At 39.8% G+C, this 21274-nt stretch overlaps 2 protein-coding genes across 11 annotated transcripts in view; one reads left to right on the top strand and one right to left on the bottom strand.

Annotated features, from left to right (window-relative positions):
* Positions 1-18389, top strand: part of LOC126336621 (rho GTPase-activating protein conundrum) — a 210807-nt gene extending 192418 nt beyond the window's left edge. For all 3 annotated transcript variants that reach the window (XM_050000497.1, XM_050000496.1, XM_050000495.1), the window contains 4 exons: positions 10204-10396; positions 10488-10660; positions 11932-12116; positions 18082-18389. In XM_050000497.1, coding sequence (XP_049856454.1) covers positions 10204-10396; positions 10488-10660; positions 11932-12116; positions 18082-18191 — 661 coding nt within the window. In that variant the 3' untranslated portion in view covers positions 18192-18389. The remainder of the gene's footprint in view (positions 1-10203; positions 10397-10487; positions 10661-11931; positions 12117-18081) is intronic.
* A 693-nt stretch (positions 18390-19082) lies between these two features.
* LOC126336622 (zinc transporter 2) overlaps positions 19083-21274 on the bottom strand; it is a 627171-nt gene continuing 624979 nt past the window's right edge. For all 8 annotated transcript variants that reach the window (XM_050000502.1, XM_050000501.1, XM_050000498.1 and 5 more), the window contains 2 exons: positions 19715-19849; positions 19083-19610 (listed from right to left, as the gene is read on the bottom strand). In XM_050000502.1, the coding sequence (XP_049856459.1) occupies positions 19465-19610; positions 19715-19849 (281 nt within the window). In that variant the 3' untranslated portion in view covers positions 19083-19464. The remainder of the gene's footprint in view (positions 19611-19714; positions 19850-21274) is intronic.

The following is a 21274-nucleotide window of genomic DNA, read 5'->3' as shown; positions in this document are numbered from 1 at the left end:
GTGCCCGTTGGACACTATAGACCGGCAGTACACCCGTGGATATTTTGATTATCAAATATGCAGGGAGAAACTCAAGAATCACACCTGAAAAGAAGTTTACATGACTAGCAAAAATTATGTAAAAATATGAAGACTACAAATCCAGTTAAATATTTCTAATAACATTTTTACTGTCTTATAACACAAATCATAAGCTGGTTGCTTTCAATGAATTTTGATTGATGAGCAAAGTATTGAGAAAAAATGTATACCAAACGATTTTGTGTTCACTTTATATTATGCTTACTTATTTATTGTTTATATGTGTCAAAGTATATAAATGTGTTGAAGTGTATAAATTTTAAAAATTTACTGAACTATATGATTCATTTTCCATAAGCTGTATATGTTGCTATCACAGGGAAAAGAAGGAAACTAGCAGAGAAATGCTCCTGTTGGAGCACAAAAGAGGCAAATATGTTCCCTTTTAAAAGATACTGACAGATAATTGGGGAGTGCTGCCTCAACCAGCTGCCTCAATCCTCATTCCACCATCCTCACCAAAAATTTTGACATTTGAACATGTTCGCACTTTTTTGTGCTGGAAAAGAATGACGGAGAGACAGCTATAGTGGAAGAGAAAGGAGGCAGTGCCAATGGGGGAGGAGGAGGGAGGAGACAGTAATGGGAGAGAAAAAGTATCAGTAAAAGCGAAAGACAGATGGGCAAAGACAATAGCAGTGGTAGCCAAAGAGAGAGAGATACAGATGGTCAGCTGCCAGTAAAAGAGAAAGACAGAGAAACAGTGGGAGGAAAGAGAGAGGGGACAGTGGAAATGAAAGAGAGAGGTGAGTGGGCACAATATAGAGGCTTCAGGTGGCTGGACCCTCCCAGACCTGAGAAATTTAACACTTGCTCCACAACACTATTTCTGAATTAACAGATATCAGAAGTCTCTGTGAACAGACAGACCTTTACCGCCAGGTCTCATTAACCTTTGCTATCAAAGAGCACTATAGTGCAGTAGTACAAACATATCTTTCACTCCCTACACGGTTATCACGGAAGATGGAATTTGCTCCCTCTTCCCCTGACTAAATACCTTGGAAAACAATAGTACCGTGAATATGGGTAGTACTATGACAAATATCTTAATATTGTGGTACTCTATTTGTTGTAATTTTTTAAAGGGACAGATACTTGCTCAGTTCTGCTGCTTACAGAACTTTAATTGGTCAGTTTTCAGACCCATTTCCAATTTTCTTTTACTTTTTTTGTGTTGTCATAGTGGCATGTATATTTGCCACTGTAAAAACAGAAATATGGTTACATGCCATTATTTCCAATGATTTTAATTACTAAGGAAAATTACCAGCGACTGATACTTGTAAAACAAAACAAATAACATTCAATATCTTTTTCTCATTTTAGAGTTATAAAATAAGGATTTCATACATCACATTTAGCTTTTTTTGTTGCTCTGTAAATGGAGTATCTGAAAAGTTTCTACCGGAAGCAACACAATTATGCTTAATATGTGAACATGTATTCCAAAAGACACTTATAAGAATTTGGTTCATCAGGAGAGATGGCACTAACAAACATGCACTTGTATTTTGGTGTTACCAACATATCCTGCCATCTGTTATGACATTAAAACAAACAGTTTAAAGTTGCCAGTCATATAATTGAGTCATTCTAATGTGATTTTCACAGAGATGGAAAAAGTGAGTGAAATTCAGTGATGCATTTGGATGGAAAAATATGCACCCAGGACATCCAGGAGATGATGTTATTGAAAAAATCATTCAGTAAGTCTTCAACATGATTCTTACGGATTGCCAAACAGTCCAGTCAAGGAAGGAAAATAAGGGGGAAAAACTCATGTGGTCACAAATTTTTGCACAGTGCTAGGAGGGAGTTTTTCTCGGATAACTCAAAGACTGCGGCTTCTAGCAAAAATGTTTCTCAGTACAAAATTAAACTGTATTAAATTTCCTACCAAAATGTCCTATTCATTTTTTCTCAAAAACTAATGATTTCCCCATGCAGGGAATTGAAAAAGTTTGCAGATTATTAAAAATATTGTGCATGTTCACATTTTCATGGCACAATGACTGCCCTATTAAATTTCTGGTGTGCAGCCTCATAAATTCAGCTTCTTCTAATATTTCAACTGCATATCATTCAGCCATCTTCAGAGTGAGCCAAAAGACAAACACTTACTCTGTCCTTTTAAGTTCACGGACTGCACCAGTGCAAATGCAGCCATGGGTACACAGATGCCAGAGATGATTCGAAGCAAAGAAGCACAATGAGCATCAATTATATCTGTGGCTGCACAGTTGATCCACACTGGGATGTGAGTGTATCACTCTGAGCTACACTGTCACAACTTCTTTGTAAGTTTATTACAGAAAGTGCCCGATTCCATGACACATTCAAAATCCACTATCCCTATTAATTAAATTCATTACCAAGCGAATTTCAATTGCCTCATTCACCATTGAGTCTTAGAAAGATAATGTAGACACTAAAATTTTGATGTTTTTGTACAATATAGTGACCAAAATCAACAAAGTGTTCAGCTACAGCTGATTTATTTGCTGTAAGAGTGGGTATACCTGTGGTATTCCGCAGATCTATCATGGACTGTACGAATTGTCTGTCAGATATATGAGAGGCCACATTCTCATGGGATCCTGTAAACCCCAGCCTTCCATAGCAACAAATCATCTGTACTGGAACCCAAGAGTGCTACTGTCTTTGGTGGAAAACGAAAAATCATTTTTACTTTGTACTTGCTGACAATCTGTTCTGCATTTGATGATAGGCTTCCCACATATGGCAGGAAAGTCATGGATTTAAATCTTCCTGTGTCTTCTTCTGCATTGTTTATGGCCACCTTTGGTCTCATTCATAGTACCTTACATGCCTGCTGCGGTGAATATTTGTTGGCTTCAAAAGCTCTCTCTATTTGTAGAAGCTCATCTTGCAGACTGCTCTCGTCAATAATGATGTGTGCCCTGTGAACTAAAGTTCTGAGAATACTGATCATTTGCAAAGGATGGAGCAGATACACTCCTGGAAATGGAAAAAAGAACACATTGACACCGGTGTGTCAGACCCACCATACTTGCTCCGGACACTGTGAGAGGGCTGTAGAAGCAATGATCACACGCACGGCACAGCGGACACACCAGGAACCGCGGTGTTGGCTGTCGAATGGCTCTAGCTGCGCAGCATTTGTGCACCGCCGCCGTCAGTGTCAGCCAGTTTACCGTGGCATATGGAGCTCCATCGCAGTCTTTAACACTGGTAGCATGCCGCGACAGCGTGGACGTGAACCGTATGTGCAGTTGACGGACTTTGAGCGAGGGCGTATAGTGGACATGCGGGAGGCCGGGTGGACGTACCGCCGAATTGCTCAACACGTGGGACATGAGGTCTCCACACTACATCGATGTTGTCGCCAGTGGTCGGCGGAAGGTGCACATGCCCGTCGACCTGGGACTGGACCGCAGCGACACACGGATGCACGCCAAGACCGTAGGATCCTACGCAGTGCCGTAGGGGACCACACCGCCACTTCCCAGCAAATTAAGGACACCGTTGCTCCTGGGGTATCGGCGAGGACCATTCGCAACCGTCTCCATGAAGCTAGGCTACGGTCCCGCACACCGTTAGGCCGTCTTCCGCTCACACCCCAACATAGTGCAGCCCGCCTCCAGTGGTGTCGCGACAGGCGTGAATGGAGGGACGAATGGAGACGTGTCGTCTTCAGTGATGAGAGTCGCTTCTGCCTTGGTGCCAATGATGGTCGTATGCGTGTTTGGCGCCGTGCAGGTGAGCGCCACAATCAGGACTGCATACGACCGAGGCACACAGGGCCAACACCCGGCATCATGGTGTGGGGAGCGATCTCCTACACTGGCCGTACACCTCTGGTGATCGTCGAGGGGACACTGAATAGTACACGGTACATCCAAACCGTCATCGAACCCATTGTTCTACCATTCCTAGACCGGCAAGGGAACTTGCTGTTCCAACAGGACAATGCACATCCGCATGTTTCCCGTGCCACCCAACGTGCTCTAGAAGGTGTAAGTCAACTACCCTGGCCAGCAAGATCTCCGGATCTGTCCCCCATTGAGCATGTTTGGGACTGGATGAAGCGTCGTCTCACGCGGTCTGCACGTCCAGCATGAACGCTGGTCCAACTGAGGCGCCAGGTGGAAATGGCATGGCAAGCCGTTCCACAGGACTACATCCAGCATCTCTACGATCGTCTCCATGGGAGAATAGCAGCCTGCATTGCTGCGAAAGGTGGATATACAGTGTACTATTGCCGACATTGTGCATGCCCTGTTGCCTGTGTCTATGTGCCTGTGGTTCTGTCAGTATGATCATGTGATGTATCTGACCCCAGGAATGTGTCAATAAAGTTTCCCCTTCCTGGGACAATGAATTCGTGTTCTTATTTCAATTTCCAGGAGTGTATTTGCACATAAATATAAATCTTTCTGCATCAGTTTTCGATGCAGTGTATGTCCCAAGTTACCATCATTTGATGCCGTACCAAAACATCCAAAAATGGAAGACATTGCTCCTTTTCTATTTCCATTGTAAACTGGATCAGTGTATGGATGGAATTCAGATAGTTTAAAAATACTTGTAATTTGTCTTCACCATGAGGCCACACTACAAACATGTTGTCAGCAAATTTCCAGTGCATTTTTCTCAAAGTCCTCCATAAATAATTTTAGCATCAACATAATCTTCCAGAGTGTCCGCAATGAAAAGGAACTGAAATTCACTTGGTGACAAATTTAATTAATAGAGACAATCACTTCAGCTTGAATAAGTCGTGGAATCTGTCGCTTTTTGTAATAAACTTATGAAGACATTGTGACAGTGCAGCTCAGAGTGATACACTGGGATCTCAGTGTAGATCAACTGTGCAGCCACAGATATGATTCATGCACATTGTACTTCTTTGCAGCTGATAAATTCCTTTGACACCTGTGTATCTGTTGTTGCATTTGCAGTGGCGTGGTCTGCTAGTTTAAAAGGATGGAGCGAGTACTGAAGCGTCAGTCTTTCTGCTCACTCTGAAGATGGCTGAATGATATGCAGTGGAAATATTAGAAGATGCTGAAAGTATGTGGCTGCAAACCAGAAATTTAATGGAGCATTAAAAATATTTTCCTAGTGGTATAAAATTAATGTTAATTTTCAAAGGGATTGGGTATTGTGTGTCACATAAAAGTGCAGTAGAACTGCATCAAGGGATAAAGTATGTTCCATGGATGTAAAAGGGTGGAGAAGGAGAGGTGTGTGTGGTAGAAGTGTGAGGGAAGATGGGTCACCATGGTGTTTTCATGCCCTTCTCCTCCTTCATAGGCCTGCAAACTGAAGCTCGAGCAGGCGTTGCTCCCTCTATGTACTTACTACATCACAGGAAGCAACTACAAGGTCTTCCACAAAGTTATATGGGCCTTCCACAGTGTGTCTTATGAATCACTGGCAGTGTGCAAACATGCCAAGGGAGTGTTTATTTTGCAAAAAAATCCGTTAACAGTATATGGAATAGAAATACTTGTTACTAGTAACAGTAACACTAGTAATGTATGTGGACAGAATCCAGGTAAATCTCTGCATGCTGTTCTACACTACTAGAGGAAAAGTTGATTCCGAGTCAACATGTACAACAGCTCCAGTATTCTTCAAGGAAAGGCAACTTCTCCCACCATGACTGCTGCTTTACAGACAAACTATAGCTCATCAGCATTTCCTGTTCAGTTCTCTTATATGAATAGACAAAATAACATCAGTTTAGTGAATACTTATTGCAGTTCTTAAGTGAGCCATTATATAAAAAAGATCAACTGCTGGAGCTGTCAGCTATCTACTACTAGAAGAGCCTTTTCAGGCTGTAACATGCTGTCAATATATATTTGACAGTGTCAATTTCATTACCTCCATTGACACTGCCTGGAATGATTTTCACAGCATGAAGGGTATAAAATGCATCATGCCAGCCTCACATATCCCAAAATATGAAGAGGACCCGGGTCTTAAATTGTCTCTCTCTGCAACAAAAGTAGGTCACCTAGGTGTTACAGAACTGTAGATCTTTCAATATAAGTCAAGCACTGCATTACAGCAGATTACCGTCGTAAACATGATCAGTACCTTTCCTCCAGACATACTCATGCCCATCTTGGAACGTATATTGTGGATGTATAGTAAGTGGCTCCACTTACTCCACAGCCCACTATACAAGTGCCAGCAATTCCTGAACATAAAATATTTATCAGATCTACCAGTAACACAATTAATGAAGAAAGAAGTGCAGTAACTTTTTGATCATTCAGTAATTCATCACCATGTGACTAAAACACAATTACACACCAATACAATGCACTGTGAATGATAGACAGCAGCAACCTGCCACATTTGCCAATTCAATCCCTTTCCCACCAACACTGCATAGTTCTCCGACAACATCACACTTACAAATTAAACACACAAGAATGTATTTTATATTAAAGCCCACTTAAGAACAGCAAATAAGTAGTCATCCAATAGGTCGAAAATAACTCTACTGTATCAACACTTGCTTAGTGAAGTTATTTTATCAGTTCAGAGGAAACGCCCAGGAGCTATAGGCTGTAGACTGAAAATCAAGTAGTGGAAGAAGGTGCCTTTCCAGTAAGAATGCTGCAGCTGCCATGCACAATTACTTAGAATTAGTGTCCAGTCCACCAGTGTAGAAAATGGTACAGAGATTTACGTAGATTCTGTCCATATGCATTAGTTTCATTAGTATTATTAATAAGTCATATTTGCTTCACATGTACTGTTAACACACTTTGTGGAAAATAAACAACCCCCGGGCATGTCTGTGCACTATATTGCCAGTTATTAATAAAGTGCATTGTGGCAGGCCTGTATAACTTTATGAAACACCCTGTAACTGCTTCTTATGATGCAGTGGGATAGACAAAGGGGGAGAATCACCTGCTCAAGCTTCAGTTTGCAGACTTGTGAAGGAGGGAAGTGCATGAACACAATCCAGTGCTTTACCCCACACATATCCCCCTTCCATCCTATTACACCCCCCTGGAATGCAAGTTATTCTTTGACACGGTTCCACTACACTTAGATGTTGTACACAAATTTATTATCTGTTCTAACCCACTTCTTTTGAATACAAACATCAATTTTATAAAGCTAGAATATTATTTTTAATAATCTACAATTTTTAAATCACCTGAATGTGGAAACTGACTCTCCTACAGAACAAATAAACAGGGCCTTTTTTTGTAGGAAACTTAAAATAGTTTTATTTTTGTAGTGGGAAACATATTTTCTAGAAGCTGTGGTTTTCGAGTTACTTGAGAAAAATGTAAAAAAGTGACCTTTAAACCTACCCCCACACCAACGCAAACATCCCACTGGTCAGTATTTTTAGTACATTGTTCAGGACACATCCTCTTAGCACTGTGCAAAAATGTTTGACCCCACAGGTCTTTCCTCCTAATCGACATCTTTTGGTCTTCATTAACGGGGCTGAAATGAATGTGTGTGAGTAGCAGAGGCCATTAATTCTGAGAATGGTAACAGCAGTTCACATTTTACATTATAAGATGGTGTTGAATGCATTGTCAGCTCACAGGGTGTTGCCACTGCTTACAGTGGACAAGAAGCTGATGAAACTATCAGAGAAGATCAGAAAGCTGCGTTTGAAGAAAGTATAAGTGAGATCCAAAGCACTTTTTTGTGTTGAGTTGTCCACACTGATGAATCCTGAGTTCTGCACTATACCCCAAAACCAAGAAACAATCCAAATAGTATATGGCTTCCAATGAATCTGTTCCAAATAAGGTGAATTCAGAATCCAAATACCAGTAATTACTGAGTCCCCTTCTGCTGGATTGAGATGTGAATACTGGTTTCTGCATTTGTGTTGGTCAGTAAGATTTGTCAGTGGCCATTACGTATGAGGGCCTTTCGATAAGTAATGCAACACATATTTTTCTCAGCCAATTTCAGCTGGAAAAAAGGGGGATGTTGTGGAATATTCTTGCTTCATCCCCTATAGTTTCATGAAGTTCTGATGGGTGGCGATGCTATACATAGCCTTCAAAATGGTATCTGTAACAGATGTGTGTTCCAAGCAGAAAACTGTCATTGAGTTTCTTTTACAGAAAAGGCAGAGTATTGCAGATACTCATAGGCAATTGCAGAATGTCTACGGAGGCCAGGTGAGGCATCTTTCATCATTGCAACAAGTCTCCCAAACCTGCCTGATCTCCCATGCGCTGGCCGGCCACACACAGCTGTGACTCCTGCAATGCTGGAATATGTAACACTCTCATTGAAGGTGAATGACAGGTCACAATCAAACACCTCACTGCACAACTGGACTTCCCTGTCAGCAGTGCCGACACATTCATCCACCGGTTGGGGTACTCAAAGGTGTGTGCACATGCTGGGTTCCTCACTGCCTGACAGAAGAACATAAAAAGCAATGAAAGGCCATCTGTGTAGAATTACTTGCATGTTACAAGGCTGAGCCTGACTATTTTATGTCAAATGTCATCACAGGCAATGAAACATGCATTCATCACTTTGAACTGGAAACAAAACAGCAATCCACAGAGTGGCACTACACCAATTCACCTTCAAAGAAAAAGTTCAGAGCTGCACCCTCAGCCAGTAATGTCATGGCTACAGTATTCTGGCTCTCTGAAGGGGTTCTTTTTTATGTCCTCCCTCATGGTACAATAATCAACTCTGAAGTGTATTGTGCCATCCTCAGGTAATTGAAGAAATGAAAGGTCTTTCATCACCACAAAAATGCAAACAAACTTCTCATTCTTCATGATAGTGCAAGACCTCACACGAGTCTGTGGATCTGAGAGGAGACCACAAAACTTCCGTTAGACTGTTTTCCTCCTCATCCACCTTAAAGTCTAACACCTTCCAACTTCCATCTGTTTGACCCAAAGAAGAATGCACTCCATGAGAAGCAGTATGTTGGTGATGGAGAGGTTGTTGATGCAGCAAGATGTTGGCTTTGACATTGACAAGGATAGTAGTACTATGTGGGCATACAGGCCCTCCCAGTAAGATGGCGTAAGGGCACCACATTGAATGGAGATTATGTTTAGAAACAGGGTTTTGTAGTGAGAAGAGTGGGGAATAATAAGGTGTGTTGGAACACGAAACAATACTGACCAGCTTTCAGAAAAAAAGTGTTGCCTTACTTATTGAATCCCCCTCATAGTAGATGCCAGAGAACTAATTGATGTTTGATTTCTGAGTGTTGGTGTGATGTGTTTGTGGTGGTGGTGGTGGTGGTGGTGGTAGTAGTAGTAGTAGTAAGTGGCCGCACCAAAACAAAGCCATATTTTTCTTGCTTGAACAGTCCACGGGTATACTACCAGTTCATAGTGTCCAACAGGCACAATATTTTGGCAATCAGACATGTCGCCATTGTCAGGTTCACTGACGAACTGAGCTCCTGAGAATGGGCGACCAATTTAAATCCCCTACCCCCACGGACCGCTCTCTTCGCCGTCCATGCCTGCTAGCTGGCGGTCGCGAAGATGTGGGCGTCGGAATCTGTCGTAGCGTCGATGTGATTGCTACGTCCGCCCTGGTCGTCAGTTCGTACTTCTTGCTGAGAGTCTTTTTAAATACGTTCAATGCTGGGTCCCGTGCCTTACTGAGATTGTAGCTGCAATCTCGGTTGATAAGATCTTCCCTGGTGTGAATTTCGATAGCCTCCCTTACAATGCTGTCCCAATATTTAGAGGTCTGAGCCAGGATCTTGGTACACTCATAATCCATCTCGTGTTTCTGGGACAAACAGTGCTCTGCTACCGTCGACTTATTTGGATATTTCAGTCGAGTGTGCCTTTGATGTTTCCGGCAACGATCTTCAATGGTGCATGCTGTTTGTCCGATATAAGTCTTCCCGCACTCACAGGGAATTTGGTAAATGCCACCCTTCCTCAAACCGAGGTCATCTTTCACATTTTCCAGTAATGCCCATGTTTTATTGGGCCGGCAAAAGACTGTTTTAACTCGGTGTTTCTTTAATATGTGGCCGATTTTCCCCGATAGTGCGCCATTTCACGGAAAATACGTTGGGAGAAACTGAAGAATCACATCATATTTTTCTTGTTGCTAACAAGAGAATTGTTTTTACAGATATGTTCAGCCAGCTGACAAGAGTGATCTAACAGCCCACGTTAACATAGCAGCAATGTGCTGCCGCCTAACAGAAGAAATGCTGCAGTGTGGCAATGATCTGTGGGTGGTACCAGAGGACCTGGTTGCACAGATAAGGCGCCTTAATGAGGAGGAACGATATCTCAAGGGACATAAAGAAAACAGCAAACCGGTACAGTATTGCCTAGTCCATATCTTTTCTCTACTAGTTAGCTGTTTGACCTAATCATTCGTTAAGGAGTTATTCCTGTTGTCCATTTCAGATGAAAAAATTGCTCGGCCGGAAGGGCCCAGCACGTGAACCTATAGCGCGGAAAATTGATAATGAAGTTGACTTCCAAGATGGAGTGATACGAGTCAATGCACCACAATTTCAACTGAATGAAATACGTGTGCAGTTAACAGATGCGACAACAGCTGGTGATGTAGTTCTTCGGTAAGACTGTGGTTAATTATATGACCTCTGGGAAACAGCCATTTTTGGAAATTTATCTTCCAATAGTCTGTTTTTCTTATAAAAGCCTGCAACATAATTTTGTCTTACAAAACACAATGGGAAAGTCTAGGATGGAAATGCAACAATATGTAAAGGACAAATTACTGCTCACCACATGGATGTGGCATATAGTCACAGACAAGCAAAATCAAAAAGAATGATACAAATATCCAGCTTTTGGACTATGTCCACACCAGAAATGGAAAACACACACAGTCACTGTTTCCGGGCGAGATAGAAGGGGTGTGTAGTACTGGAGTCAGAGTGGGGGAGGGCAAAGGCAGTTGAAGGACTGGGGACTAGTGGAGATTGAGGCCAGGCGTGTTACAGGAATGAAAGATACTTCGCAGGGATGCTCCCAGCTGGTGTTGCTGGGAAGAAGCCAGATGGCACAGGATATGATGCAGTCATTAAAGTGAAGTACATTGTATTAGATGGAATGTTCAGCAACTGGGTGGTCCGCTGTCTCTCGGCCGCAGTTTGGCGGTGCCCATTCATGTAGACAGAAAGCTAGTAGTCATTCCTGCATAGAATGTGGTACAGTGGTTATAGGTAAGTTTATATGTAGATCACATGGCTGGTTTTGCAAGTGTTCTTTGATGGGATAGGAGATAGCTGGGACATCACTGGAGTAGGTGGTAGTGGGAGGACATATGGAGCACGTCTTGCATCTATTCTAATATGAGGATATGAGCCATGAAGCAAAGGGATGGGGCCACTACTATGGATGTCAGCCTGTGTTTTAAAAACCTAAGTTAACACAATGATATCATGAAAATTGCTGTTAGGTGTATGTTTGAAATACATAATAAATTAAACTCTCACAGACAGAAAGGCTGGCTAGCACTTAGCATGTGGAAGTGAAACTTTTGCTAAAGTCAATATGATTGAAATAATAAACACTGTGCTCCTAGGTTTTGGAACTAGTTGTTGCTTGTGCACTGATCAACAAATTTGTGTCTTTGTGATTTAAATAATGCCCTGAATGGGATTTTCCTTTTTAAGAGTACAATGAATGTTAGCACAGTAAATTTAAGATGTTCAACTATTCAAGTACAAACAGCCAAGTACAATAAAAATTGCAAAAAGTTGCCAATGGCCACAGCTATAATTTTTTTGTTCCATTCATTTCTGTTTATTTACATAAAGTATGACGATCTCCAGATCTCACATGTTACTGAACTTTTGAACCGTAATTTTTCTTTCTGCAGCATTGTAGAAGAGGCCAGTAAAAGGTCAGATGTGCCCATGACCGGGATAAAAATGCCTAGAAAGCCACAGTCTAGAGCTTTAGCAGAATTGGCTCCAAATGGAAACCTAAGCTGTATGTTAGCAACTGGATATCCAGAGATAACACTCCAGACACATTACCTTTATGAGATTGGTGGAAACATCGGTAAGAAAATTATCTATGGAGCAAAAAGTAAAACTAATGTAATCTAGTAGTTTCCAGTATACATTACTTGCTCGAATTATTACTGTTCATCTATAAGAATATGAAAGAAGAGGAAAGACACATGAACAGAATTATCAAAAGTGGTTGTAGAGATATCTTACTAACACGGAATTAAACCTGGGACAAGTATGTCAGTGTTCGTTAACACTGATCACTGCATCACAGAGTTTGTTGTAAAATACTGTGGGGCTTATGAAGATGGGACAAATAGCATCTCAATGTCAGAAGTCTTAATACTGCTGATAGAATAATGTTAGGTAGAAAATACTAATCCTTATCTTTGAACTGGAATGTTCTTTCAGTCATGAGTGTTGTATAAATAATCAAGCCATGCTTTGAACATTGTTGCAAACCTGGATATTTTACAGTTTTGATAAAAAAGAAAGGTTAGAAATATATTGTCACCAGATATTGCAATAAACCAAAAGCTAATTGAAATATAATGCCGTTTCTTCTTGTTCTCTCATTTCATATTCTCTGTATTACAATGAATCAGTCATTTCTTTGAATGTCATTCCTTCCTTTGTGCCCAGGATTTCTTCATTCTCACTAATGTCCTGCTCTTCTCTTCCAAGATGATGGGTTTTGACTTTATTTTAGATTTGTCTTGGAACCCTACTTTTTCGTTTTTAGTATTTACCTGAGCTGTTCTAATTTTTTCCATAAACTAGTTAGGCTTCATCACCATTATGGAAGAAATAAAAAATTCATTTAGTTGGTCTATTAAGAGTTCATTCTGCAGGAGCGTCTATAGAAAGGTCCCAGAACTGCTCTCATTAATAAACGATCACAATGCCCACATAGTACTAGGGACATAAACTTGGTTGAAACCAAATGTAAACATTTATGAAATTCTAAACTCAGATTGGAATATATACAGCAAAGACAGGCTGGACAGTGATGGGGGAGGTATGTTTATAGCGATAAAAGGGGCAATATTATCGAAGGAAATTGATGGAGATCAGAAATGTGAAATAATTTGGGTGAAGGTAACAGTTAAAGCAGGCTCAAACATGGTAATTGGATGTCTCAATAGGCCCCCTGGCTCAGCAGCTGTTAGGGCAGAGGACCTGAAGGAAAATATGGAAAATATTTTGAGTAGATTTCCCGACCATGTTATAGTTCTGGGTGGAGATTTTAATTTGCCAGATATACACTGGGAGACTCAAACGTTTATAACGGGTGGCAGGGACAAAGAATCCAGTGAAATTTTTTAAAGTGCATTATCTGAAAAATACTTTGAGCAATTAAACAGAGAACCGACTTGTGGCAATAACATATTAGTCCTTCTGGTGACAAACAGATCTGAACTATTTGAAACAGTTACCGCAGAACAGGGAATCAGCGATCATAAAGCGGTTACTGCATCAATGATTTCAGCCATAAATAGAAATATTAAAAAAAGGTAGGAAGATTTTTCTGTTTAGTGAAAGTGACAAAAAGCATTTTTCAGAGTACTTGATGGTTCAATACAAAAGTTTTGTCTCAAGTACAGATAGTGTTGAGTATCAGTGGAAAAAGTTCAAAACCATCGTACAATACGCATTAGATGAGTATGTGCTAAGCAAGATCTTAAGAGATGGAAAAGAGCCAACGTGGTACAACAACCAAGTTAGAAAACTGCTGCGGAAGCAAAGGGAGCTTCACAGCAAACATAAACATAGCCAAAGCCTGGCAGACAAACAAAAATTACACAAAGCGAAACGTAGTGTGAGGGGAGCTATGCGAGAGGCATTCAATTAATTAAAAAGTAAAGTTCTATGTACCGACTTGGCAGAAAATCCTAAGAAATTTTGGTCTTATGTCAAAGCGGTAGGTGGATCAAAACAAAATGTCCAGACACTCTGTGATCAAAATGGTACTGAAACAGAGGAAGACAGACTAAAGGCCGAAGTACTAAATGTCTTTTTCCCAAGCTGTTTCACAGAGGAAGACTGCACTGTAGTTCCTTCTCTAGACTGTCGGACAGATGACAAAATGGTAGATACCAAAATAGATGACAGATGGATAGAAAAACAATTAAAATCACTCAAAAGAGGAAAGGCCGCTGGACCTGATGGGATACCAGTTCAATTTTACACAGAGGACGCGAAGGAACTTGCCCCCCTTCTTGCAGCAGTGTTCCGCAGGTCTCTAGAAGAGCATAGCGTTCCAAGGATTGGAAAAGGGCACAGGTCATCCCCATTTTCAAGAAGGGACGTCAAACAGATTTGCAGAACTATAGACCTATCTGTAACATTGATGAGTTGTAAAGTTTTGGAACACATATTATGTTCGAGTATAAAGACTTTTCTGGAGACTAGAAATCTACTCTGTAGGAATCAACATGGGTTTCGAAAAAGACGATCGTGTGAAACCCAGCTCGCGCTATTTGTCCAGGACACTCAGAGGGCCATAGACACGGGTTCACAGGTAGATGCTGTGTTTCTTGACTTCCGCAAGGCATTTGATACAGTTCCCAACAGTTGTTTAATCAACAAAGTAAGAGTGTATGGACTATCAGACCCATTGTGTGATTGGATTGAAGTTCCTAGATAACAGAATGCAGCATGTCATTCTAAATGAAGAGAATCCTTCTGAAGTAAGTGTGATTTCAGGTGTGCAGCAGAGGACTGCCGTAGGACAATTGGTTGCTATTCACAATATACATAAATGACCTTGTGGATAATATCGGAAGTTCACTAAGGCTTTTTGCGGATGATGCTGTAGTATATCGAGAGGTTGTAACAATGGAAAATTGTACTGAAATGCAGGACGACCTGCAACGAATTGACACATGGTGCAGGGAATGGCAATTGAATCTCAATGTAGACACGTGTAATGTGCTGCGAATACATAGAAAGAAAGATCCTTTATCATTTAGCTATAATACAGTAGGTCAGCAACTGGAAGCAGTTAATTCCATAAATTATCTGAGAGTAGGCATTAGGAGTGATTTAAAATGGAATGATCATGTAAAGTTGATCACTGGTAAAGCAGATGCTAGACTGAGATTCATTGGAAGAATCCTAAGGAAATACAATCTGAAAACAAAGGAAGTAGGTTACATTACACTTGTTCGCCCACTGCTTGAATATTGCTCACCAGTGTGGAATCCACACCAGATAGGGTTGATAGAGGAGATAGAGAAGATCCAACGGAGAGCAGCGCACTTCCTTACAGGATCATTTAGTAATTGTGAAAGCGTTACGGAGATGATAGATAAACTCCAGGGGAAGACTCTGCAGGAGAGACGCTCAGAAGCTCGCTATGAGCTTTTGTCAAAGTTTCGAGAACATACCTTCACCAAGGAGTCAAGCAATATATTGCTCCCTCCTACGTATATCTCATGAAGAGACCACGAGAATAATATCAGAGAGATTAGAGCCCACACTGAGGTGTACCGACAATCTTTCTCTCCACAAACAATACGACACTGGAATAGAAGGGAGAACCGATAGAGGTACTCAAAGTGCCCTCCGCCACACACTGTCAGGTGGCTTGCGGAGTATGGATGTCGATGTGGATGTAGAGGTGTCCATAAAAATTTAGTCTCTTTTCTTGCTTAATATCTTATCCTGAAATTTTGTTCCTGTGATTTTTCTTAACTGTTCTTTGCTTTACTTCTTATTGTTTGATCTGGCCTATGTTTTTTGTGGTTTAGATTTCTGCTGCATATAATGCTTCTGGCTTAAATACTGTTTTGCAAGGTTTAATTTTTGAACCAATGAATTGTTGCATCTCTTGTCAGTTGTAAGGCCAGTTCAACTTTGTTTTTCCTGTATTCTTTGCATTCTCTTTCATTCCAACTAATCAATCCCCCCCCCCCCCCCCCCCCACCCAAGATTTTTAAATTCTTTTAATATTTCTATTTTCCTTTCTGACTTTCAGGTATTTATTTGGGTTTTTGTTGCTTGCCATGACATTTGTTTTTCCATAGGAAATGTGAAGATCTACTTGTTTCTGTAGCTCAAGAATTTATTCCTTTGCTTCCTCCATTGCTTTAGCAAACATGGTCAGGTCATCTGCAAAGGTAATGCAGTTGATTTTGACATTTTTCTCTTTGTAACCCAGTCTTATTCTGCACTTTTTATTTTTGTTTCATTCTGCGATTAATTTCTCTAGTATACAATTAAAACAATGACTGAAAAAGACCAGCCCTTTGTCTTATTCCTGTTTTTATTTCAAGTGGGACTGATACTTCTCTTATGAATTTAATATTTTAAAAATGTATTTGCTATTGTGGCTTGTATTATGTTAGTTTTTTCTTATTCAAAGTCAGTTGTTCTATTACTTATACAAGGATTCTCTATCAATTGAATCATACAGCATCTTGGTATGGCGTTTTTGAGGTTTAGTATTTGTTCAGAGTGTGATCTAGCCATTATGAACCCTCCCTAGTATGCCCTCAGTTGTGTGTCCAATTGCAGCTCTGTTCTATTTAAAAGGGCCTTTGAAAGAATCTTTCAAGTTACATTCAGCAATGATATTTTGCTGTACTTGTTTGGGTCTGTGTGTAACATTCTCTTGTGGAGAGGGTGGATGAGGGCTGTTCTCTGTTGTAGTGGGATCTCCTCTTCTTCCAAAATATTACTGAAGACACATTAAAGAGATTAATGTCATTTTTATGAGATTTTTTCCTCAGTATGGCCACCATTTGATTTTCACCCAATGCTTTACCATTTTCTAATTCACAAATGATTTTTTTGTAGTGCTTCAATTGTTGGTTTTTCTGGTTTATCAAAACTGTTTGGAGCAAGTCCAATTTTTTGAAGAATGGGCTCACATTTCAATAGTCTCTCAAAGTATTTCACTATATAAGTTTTCTACATCTACATCTACATTTATACTCCGCAAGCCACCCAACTGTCTGTGGCAAAGGGCACTTTACGTGCCACTGTTATTACCTCTCTTTCCTGTTCCAGTCTCCTATAGATCGCGGGAAGAACGACTGTCTGAAAGCCTCCGTGCACGCTCTAATCTCTCTAATTTTACATTCGTGATCTCCTCGGGAAGTATAAGTAGGGGGAAGCAATATATTCGATACCTCATCCAGAAATGCACCCTCTCGAAACCTGGCGAGCAAGCTACACCGCGATGCAGAGCGCCTCTCTTGCAGAGTTTGCCACTTGAGTTTGTTAAACATCTCCGTAACACTATCACGGTTACGAAATAACCCTGTGACGAAACGCACCGCTCTTCTTTGGATCTTCTCTATCTCTTCCGTCAACCCGATCTGGTACGGATCCCACACTGATGAGCAATACTCAGGTATAGGTCAAACGAGTGCTATGTAAGCCAGTATTCTTGTGAACAATGTTTCTATTAGTATCTCTAAATTGAAGGGTTGATGCATTGAACTTTGATAGCTATTGCTTGAAACCTCTGTTGAAGCTTCTTGTGTTTTTTTCGATAAACTCTTCTTCATCAGTTTGGAGGAGATTTTTGTTTTCATGTGCCTTCTTAAAACTTTTTATCTACTGTTTTCCTAATTCTACTAAAATTTAATCTGTTTTTTTTTGCAACTGTAATTGTTGCCAAGCCTATTTTCTTGTTGCAATATATGTATCACATTCCCATCAACCAGCAAGCATGTTTCCTAATTTTAATTTTGGGTGCTACTTGTTCAGCTTTTTTAAGTATGTTTTACTTGATATTTTCCCAGGTTTGAGTCTGCATGTTTTGTGTTGCCTTTGTGAACTAAACTGAACTTGGTATGCTTCTGTGCTGTATTTCCAGTCTGTAATTGGTTTTATTTTATATTTTTTCTTTGGAATGACTTTAAACTTGCAGTTTGTTATTAATATGCACATCGTAACACATGTACTACAATTTTCCATTAAAAGAGTTAAGCATAATAGAATTTCCTTGTCTATATTAATTTGGTTTGAAATGCAGCATACATAATTCTACTTTTTTTTTGCAGCTCAACGTAGATTAGAACACAGTGCAAATCTATTAGCTGTTTATAAGGACAATCCAAATGCTCGATGGACATTGCGCTGTGACCACAGGAATGCAAATAATGAAACATGACATGTATTGTCATACAAATAACCATCATCATGAACCAAATTTATAAAACTGTGCAAAGACAGCCTTGTGATCTTGTGTGAACTTTGTTAATGTGTAAAATAATTTTATATTTGCCTGTGCAACATCATACAGTCTTAACATTAGATGTACATAGTGTAATTTATTATTTTTGGAATAAATAAGAAATTCTGAATAATCTCTCATAAAATGTGAACCACCACACAAGTGAGTTGTAGGTGATGCTATGTAACCTTGCACTGTTGTAGCAATGCAGAGTGGCTCATGTAGGGATCCTACGTTAACTAAAAAGAAGTTAAGGAACGAGACTTTATCCTTGTTGAATAAAGTAAAAAGTAAAGCTGTCAAAAACCACATTACAGTCCTACTGGTCATGCCCTTGCCTTCCTCTAATCTAAAAACAGTTCTACACAGCCACTTGTAGCAGGCCCACAGTTTAATGTGGACTAACTGATTGTCAGAGTGCAAAGAAACAAATTAAAAAAAGTCCCAGGATTAACTGGGAACTGAATCCTAGACCTTCGCATTTACTTTCTGTGCTATTATGGGGCATGATTTTAGTTTTTCTTGGGCCATGCATATTTTTTTATGCACGTTTACTTCTCTAACCCCTCTGAATTCACCAGCATGGTAGAGGCTGATCCACACACCTGTATTTGAAAGGTTCATGTGTGAAGAAGGTTCATGGAACAATTTTGCTTATTCTATCTGACTACAAAAACATTATCAATGTGTCCTCTCCAAATGTGGATATACTACAATTGATAAACATTAAACTGGTATGCTGCAAGAGCTGCAACATACAGAAAAGGAATCCAAACATATTGCAACTGGTTCAATCAACTGTAACAAAATAAAGATCTTCCACACCGGTTTCTAGATGCACATCACAAATGAGTTTATTAAATGATTATTGCAGTACAAAATTTCAAGTGCAAATATATATCAAACAAAAGGCACTGGAATTGGTACCTACACATAAACAACCACACATATATACACGATATGTACACAGTTGTCTTTCTTGACATTTTTTTAATTGGTATGTTTTGACATAGATACTTCTCTCTCATTCCTATAAACACGTTATATAGTCTCCATTTATTTAACTCACAGCATTCATCACAGGCATGATAAAGATATATGAATAAAAATTTCGAAGAATATTTGTAATGTGCTCTATAAGAGATCATAATTACACATTATTATACAAGGTAAAACACACAAAACATACTCATACAAAAAGGTCCCAGTTTTATTTTGGTGGACACTGGCATTGAGTACAATCTTCCATATTTTCAACAAATTCTTCAATTTGAAGAGTCATTTCAAAGAAATTATAACGTGCATGTATATCACTAGTTGCATGCCTCAGTACCTTCTGAGGACTTACTCCAGGTCCTGAAAATAAGTGTTTATGAGTAATTAACCAACAATGGATTGGTTCAGTTATAAAAATTACAAATTCGGAGACTCAAGTTCTTCAAAGAAATAATGATACTTACTTATAGCAAGGTGAGCAGAAAGTGCTGTTTTGTCCAGGCTCAGTGCCCATATTCTCAAATTATGGACTCTTACAACACCATCAATTTGCAAGAAGGTGTTCATAACTGATGCAAAATCTATTCCTTTTGGAATTCCTGTAAAACAAATGTTTTTATTGGCATATCATCAGAGACATCAAATCAATAATGAGACAGTAGTTTTAGTGTCTAAGAACATATTGTGCTCCCTTAACGAATACCAACCACTCCCAGTCACCTTTGAGTCACATGTAACTCATTTGCTTGCACGGTTAATACTTGATATGATAGTGACAATACTTCAAATCATCAAATATTTAAAATAAGTATTCAATTTAGTAGTGTCACAGTAAAAATAATTGATAATTCTATCAGCACATTCCTCCTCCCCCCTCATTGAAGGTAGAACATGGAATGCAATACTGATGATCATTTTGTGTGTGTGTGTGTGTGTGTGTGTGTGTGTGTGTGTGTGTGTGTGTGTGTCGGGGGCGGGGGGTAGAGGGGGGGGGAGGGAGAGAGAGAGAGAGAGAGAGAGAGAGAGAGAGAGAGAGAGAGAGAGAGAGAGAGAGAGAGAGAGAGGGGGGGGGGGGGGGGGGGGAAGGGCACTGAACGACAATTTACCAGCCCCCGTCATTGTGTCATCTTACAAACCATGAAGGTAAGCATTGCCACTAGATATATACAAATGCAGGAAGGGTAAATACTACCCAGGCTTTTGAAACTGATAGTTTCTTCCGTAAGAGAGGGAGACAAAGATCTTCATCCTCACTGTGGCTCCATTTCAACCTGGGGTCTCCGTGACCTACACCTCCTTTCAAACCTTTCCCAACCTACTCGTCTCTCCTTCCCTATCTGTCTTTCCTTCCTGAGGAAGTAACTAACAAATATCAAACATGAAAGATAGGAGAAATTGTTTTACAATGTTTGTAATTCACGTAAATACGACCTTGGCTACTGTGAGGCGTTTCTAATACTCAGTCTTAGAGGTCCCCAAGTTAGACAATTCCAGTAATAGCAGCTTAACAACAGACTGTAGAAATTTTACAACAAAGCTGTTAAATAGTGCTAAAAGTCTAAAATTTGTAAAAAAAAAGAAAGAAAAGGTTGCAACCAGCATTGATGACAGCTCAATCAAAATAAAAACAACACAGTGTAATATTCAAAAGGCAAACAAAACCTTCAGATATCAGGAGGCTAGATGGACTTTAAGTTCATACAGAAACAAGATATTGTTGTGAAAGTACAAAAATGAAATCAGACCTCAACATAAACCTTGCTATCTATACACAATTAGAGAGCAATGTCATGGAGAGCCATAGCCACCAAAAAAACCAATGAAATCCAACTATATTTAGCTAATGTTGGCAGGGACTACTTCTGAGTGCTTTGTTGTAATTTCGGCATATTTAGAATAAAGTAGTTATAAGAACAGATTAGTGTTTCGAATTAACTAATCATAAGCATTTAAACTGAACTATTTGTCAACACAAAATATAAATAAAAAACCAGGAAAACCTAAAAAACCAAATTTAACTCATT

Source organism: Schistocerca gregaria, chromosome 2 (genome assembly GCF_023897955.1).
Source record: "Schistocerca gregaria isolate iqSchGreg1 chromosome 2, iqSchGreg1.2, whole genome shotgun sequence".
Taxonomy (NCBI): Eukaryota; Metazoa; Arthropoda; class Insecta; order Orthoptera; family Acrididae; genus Schistocerca; species Schistocerca gregaria.
This window is presented reverse-complemented; position numbering and strand designations above follow the sequence as displayed.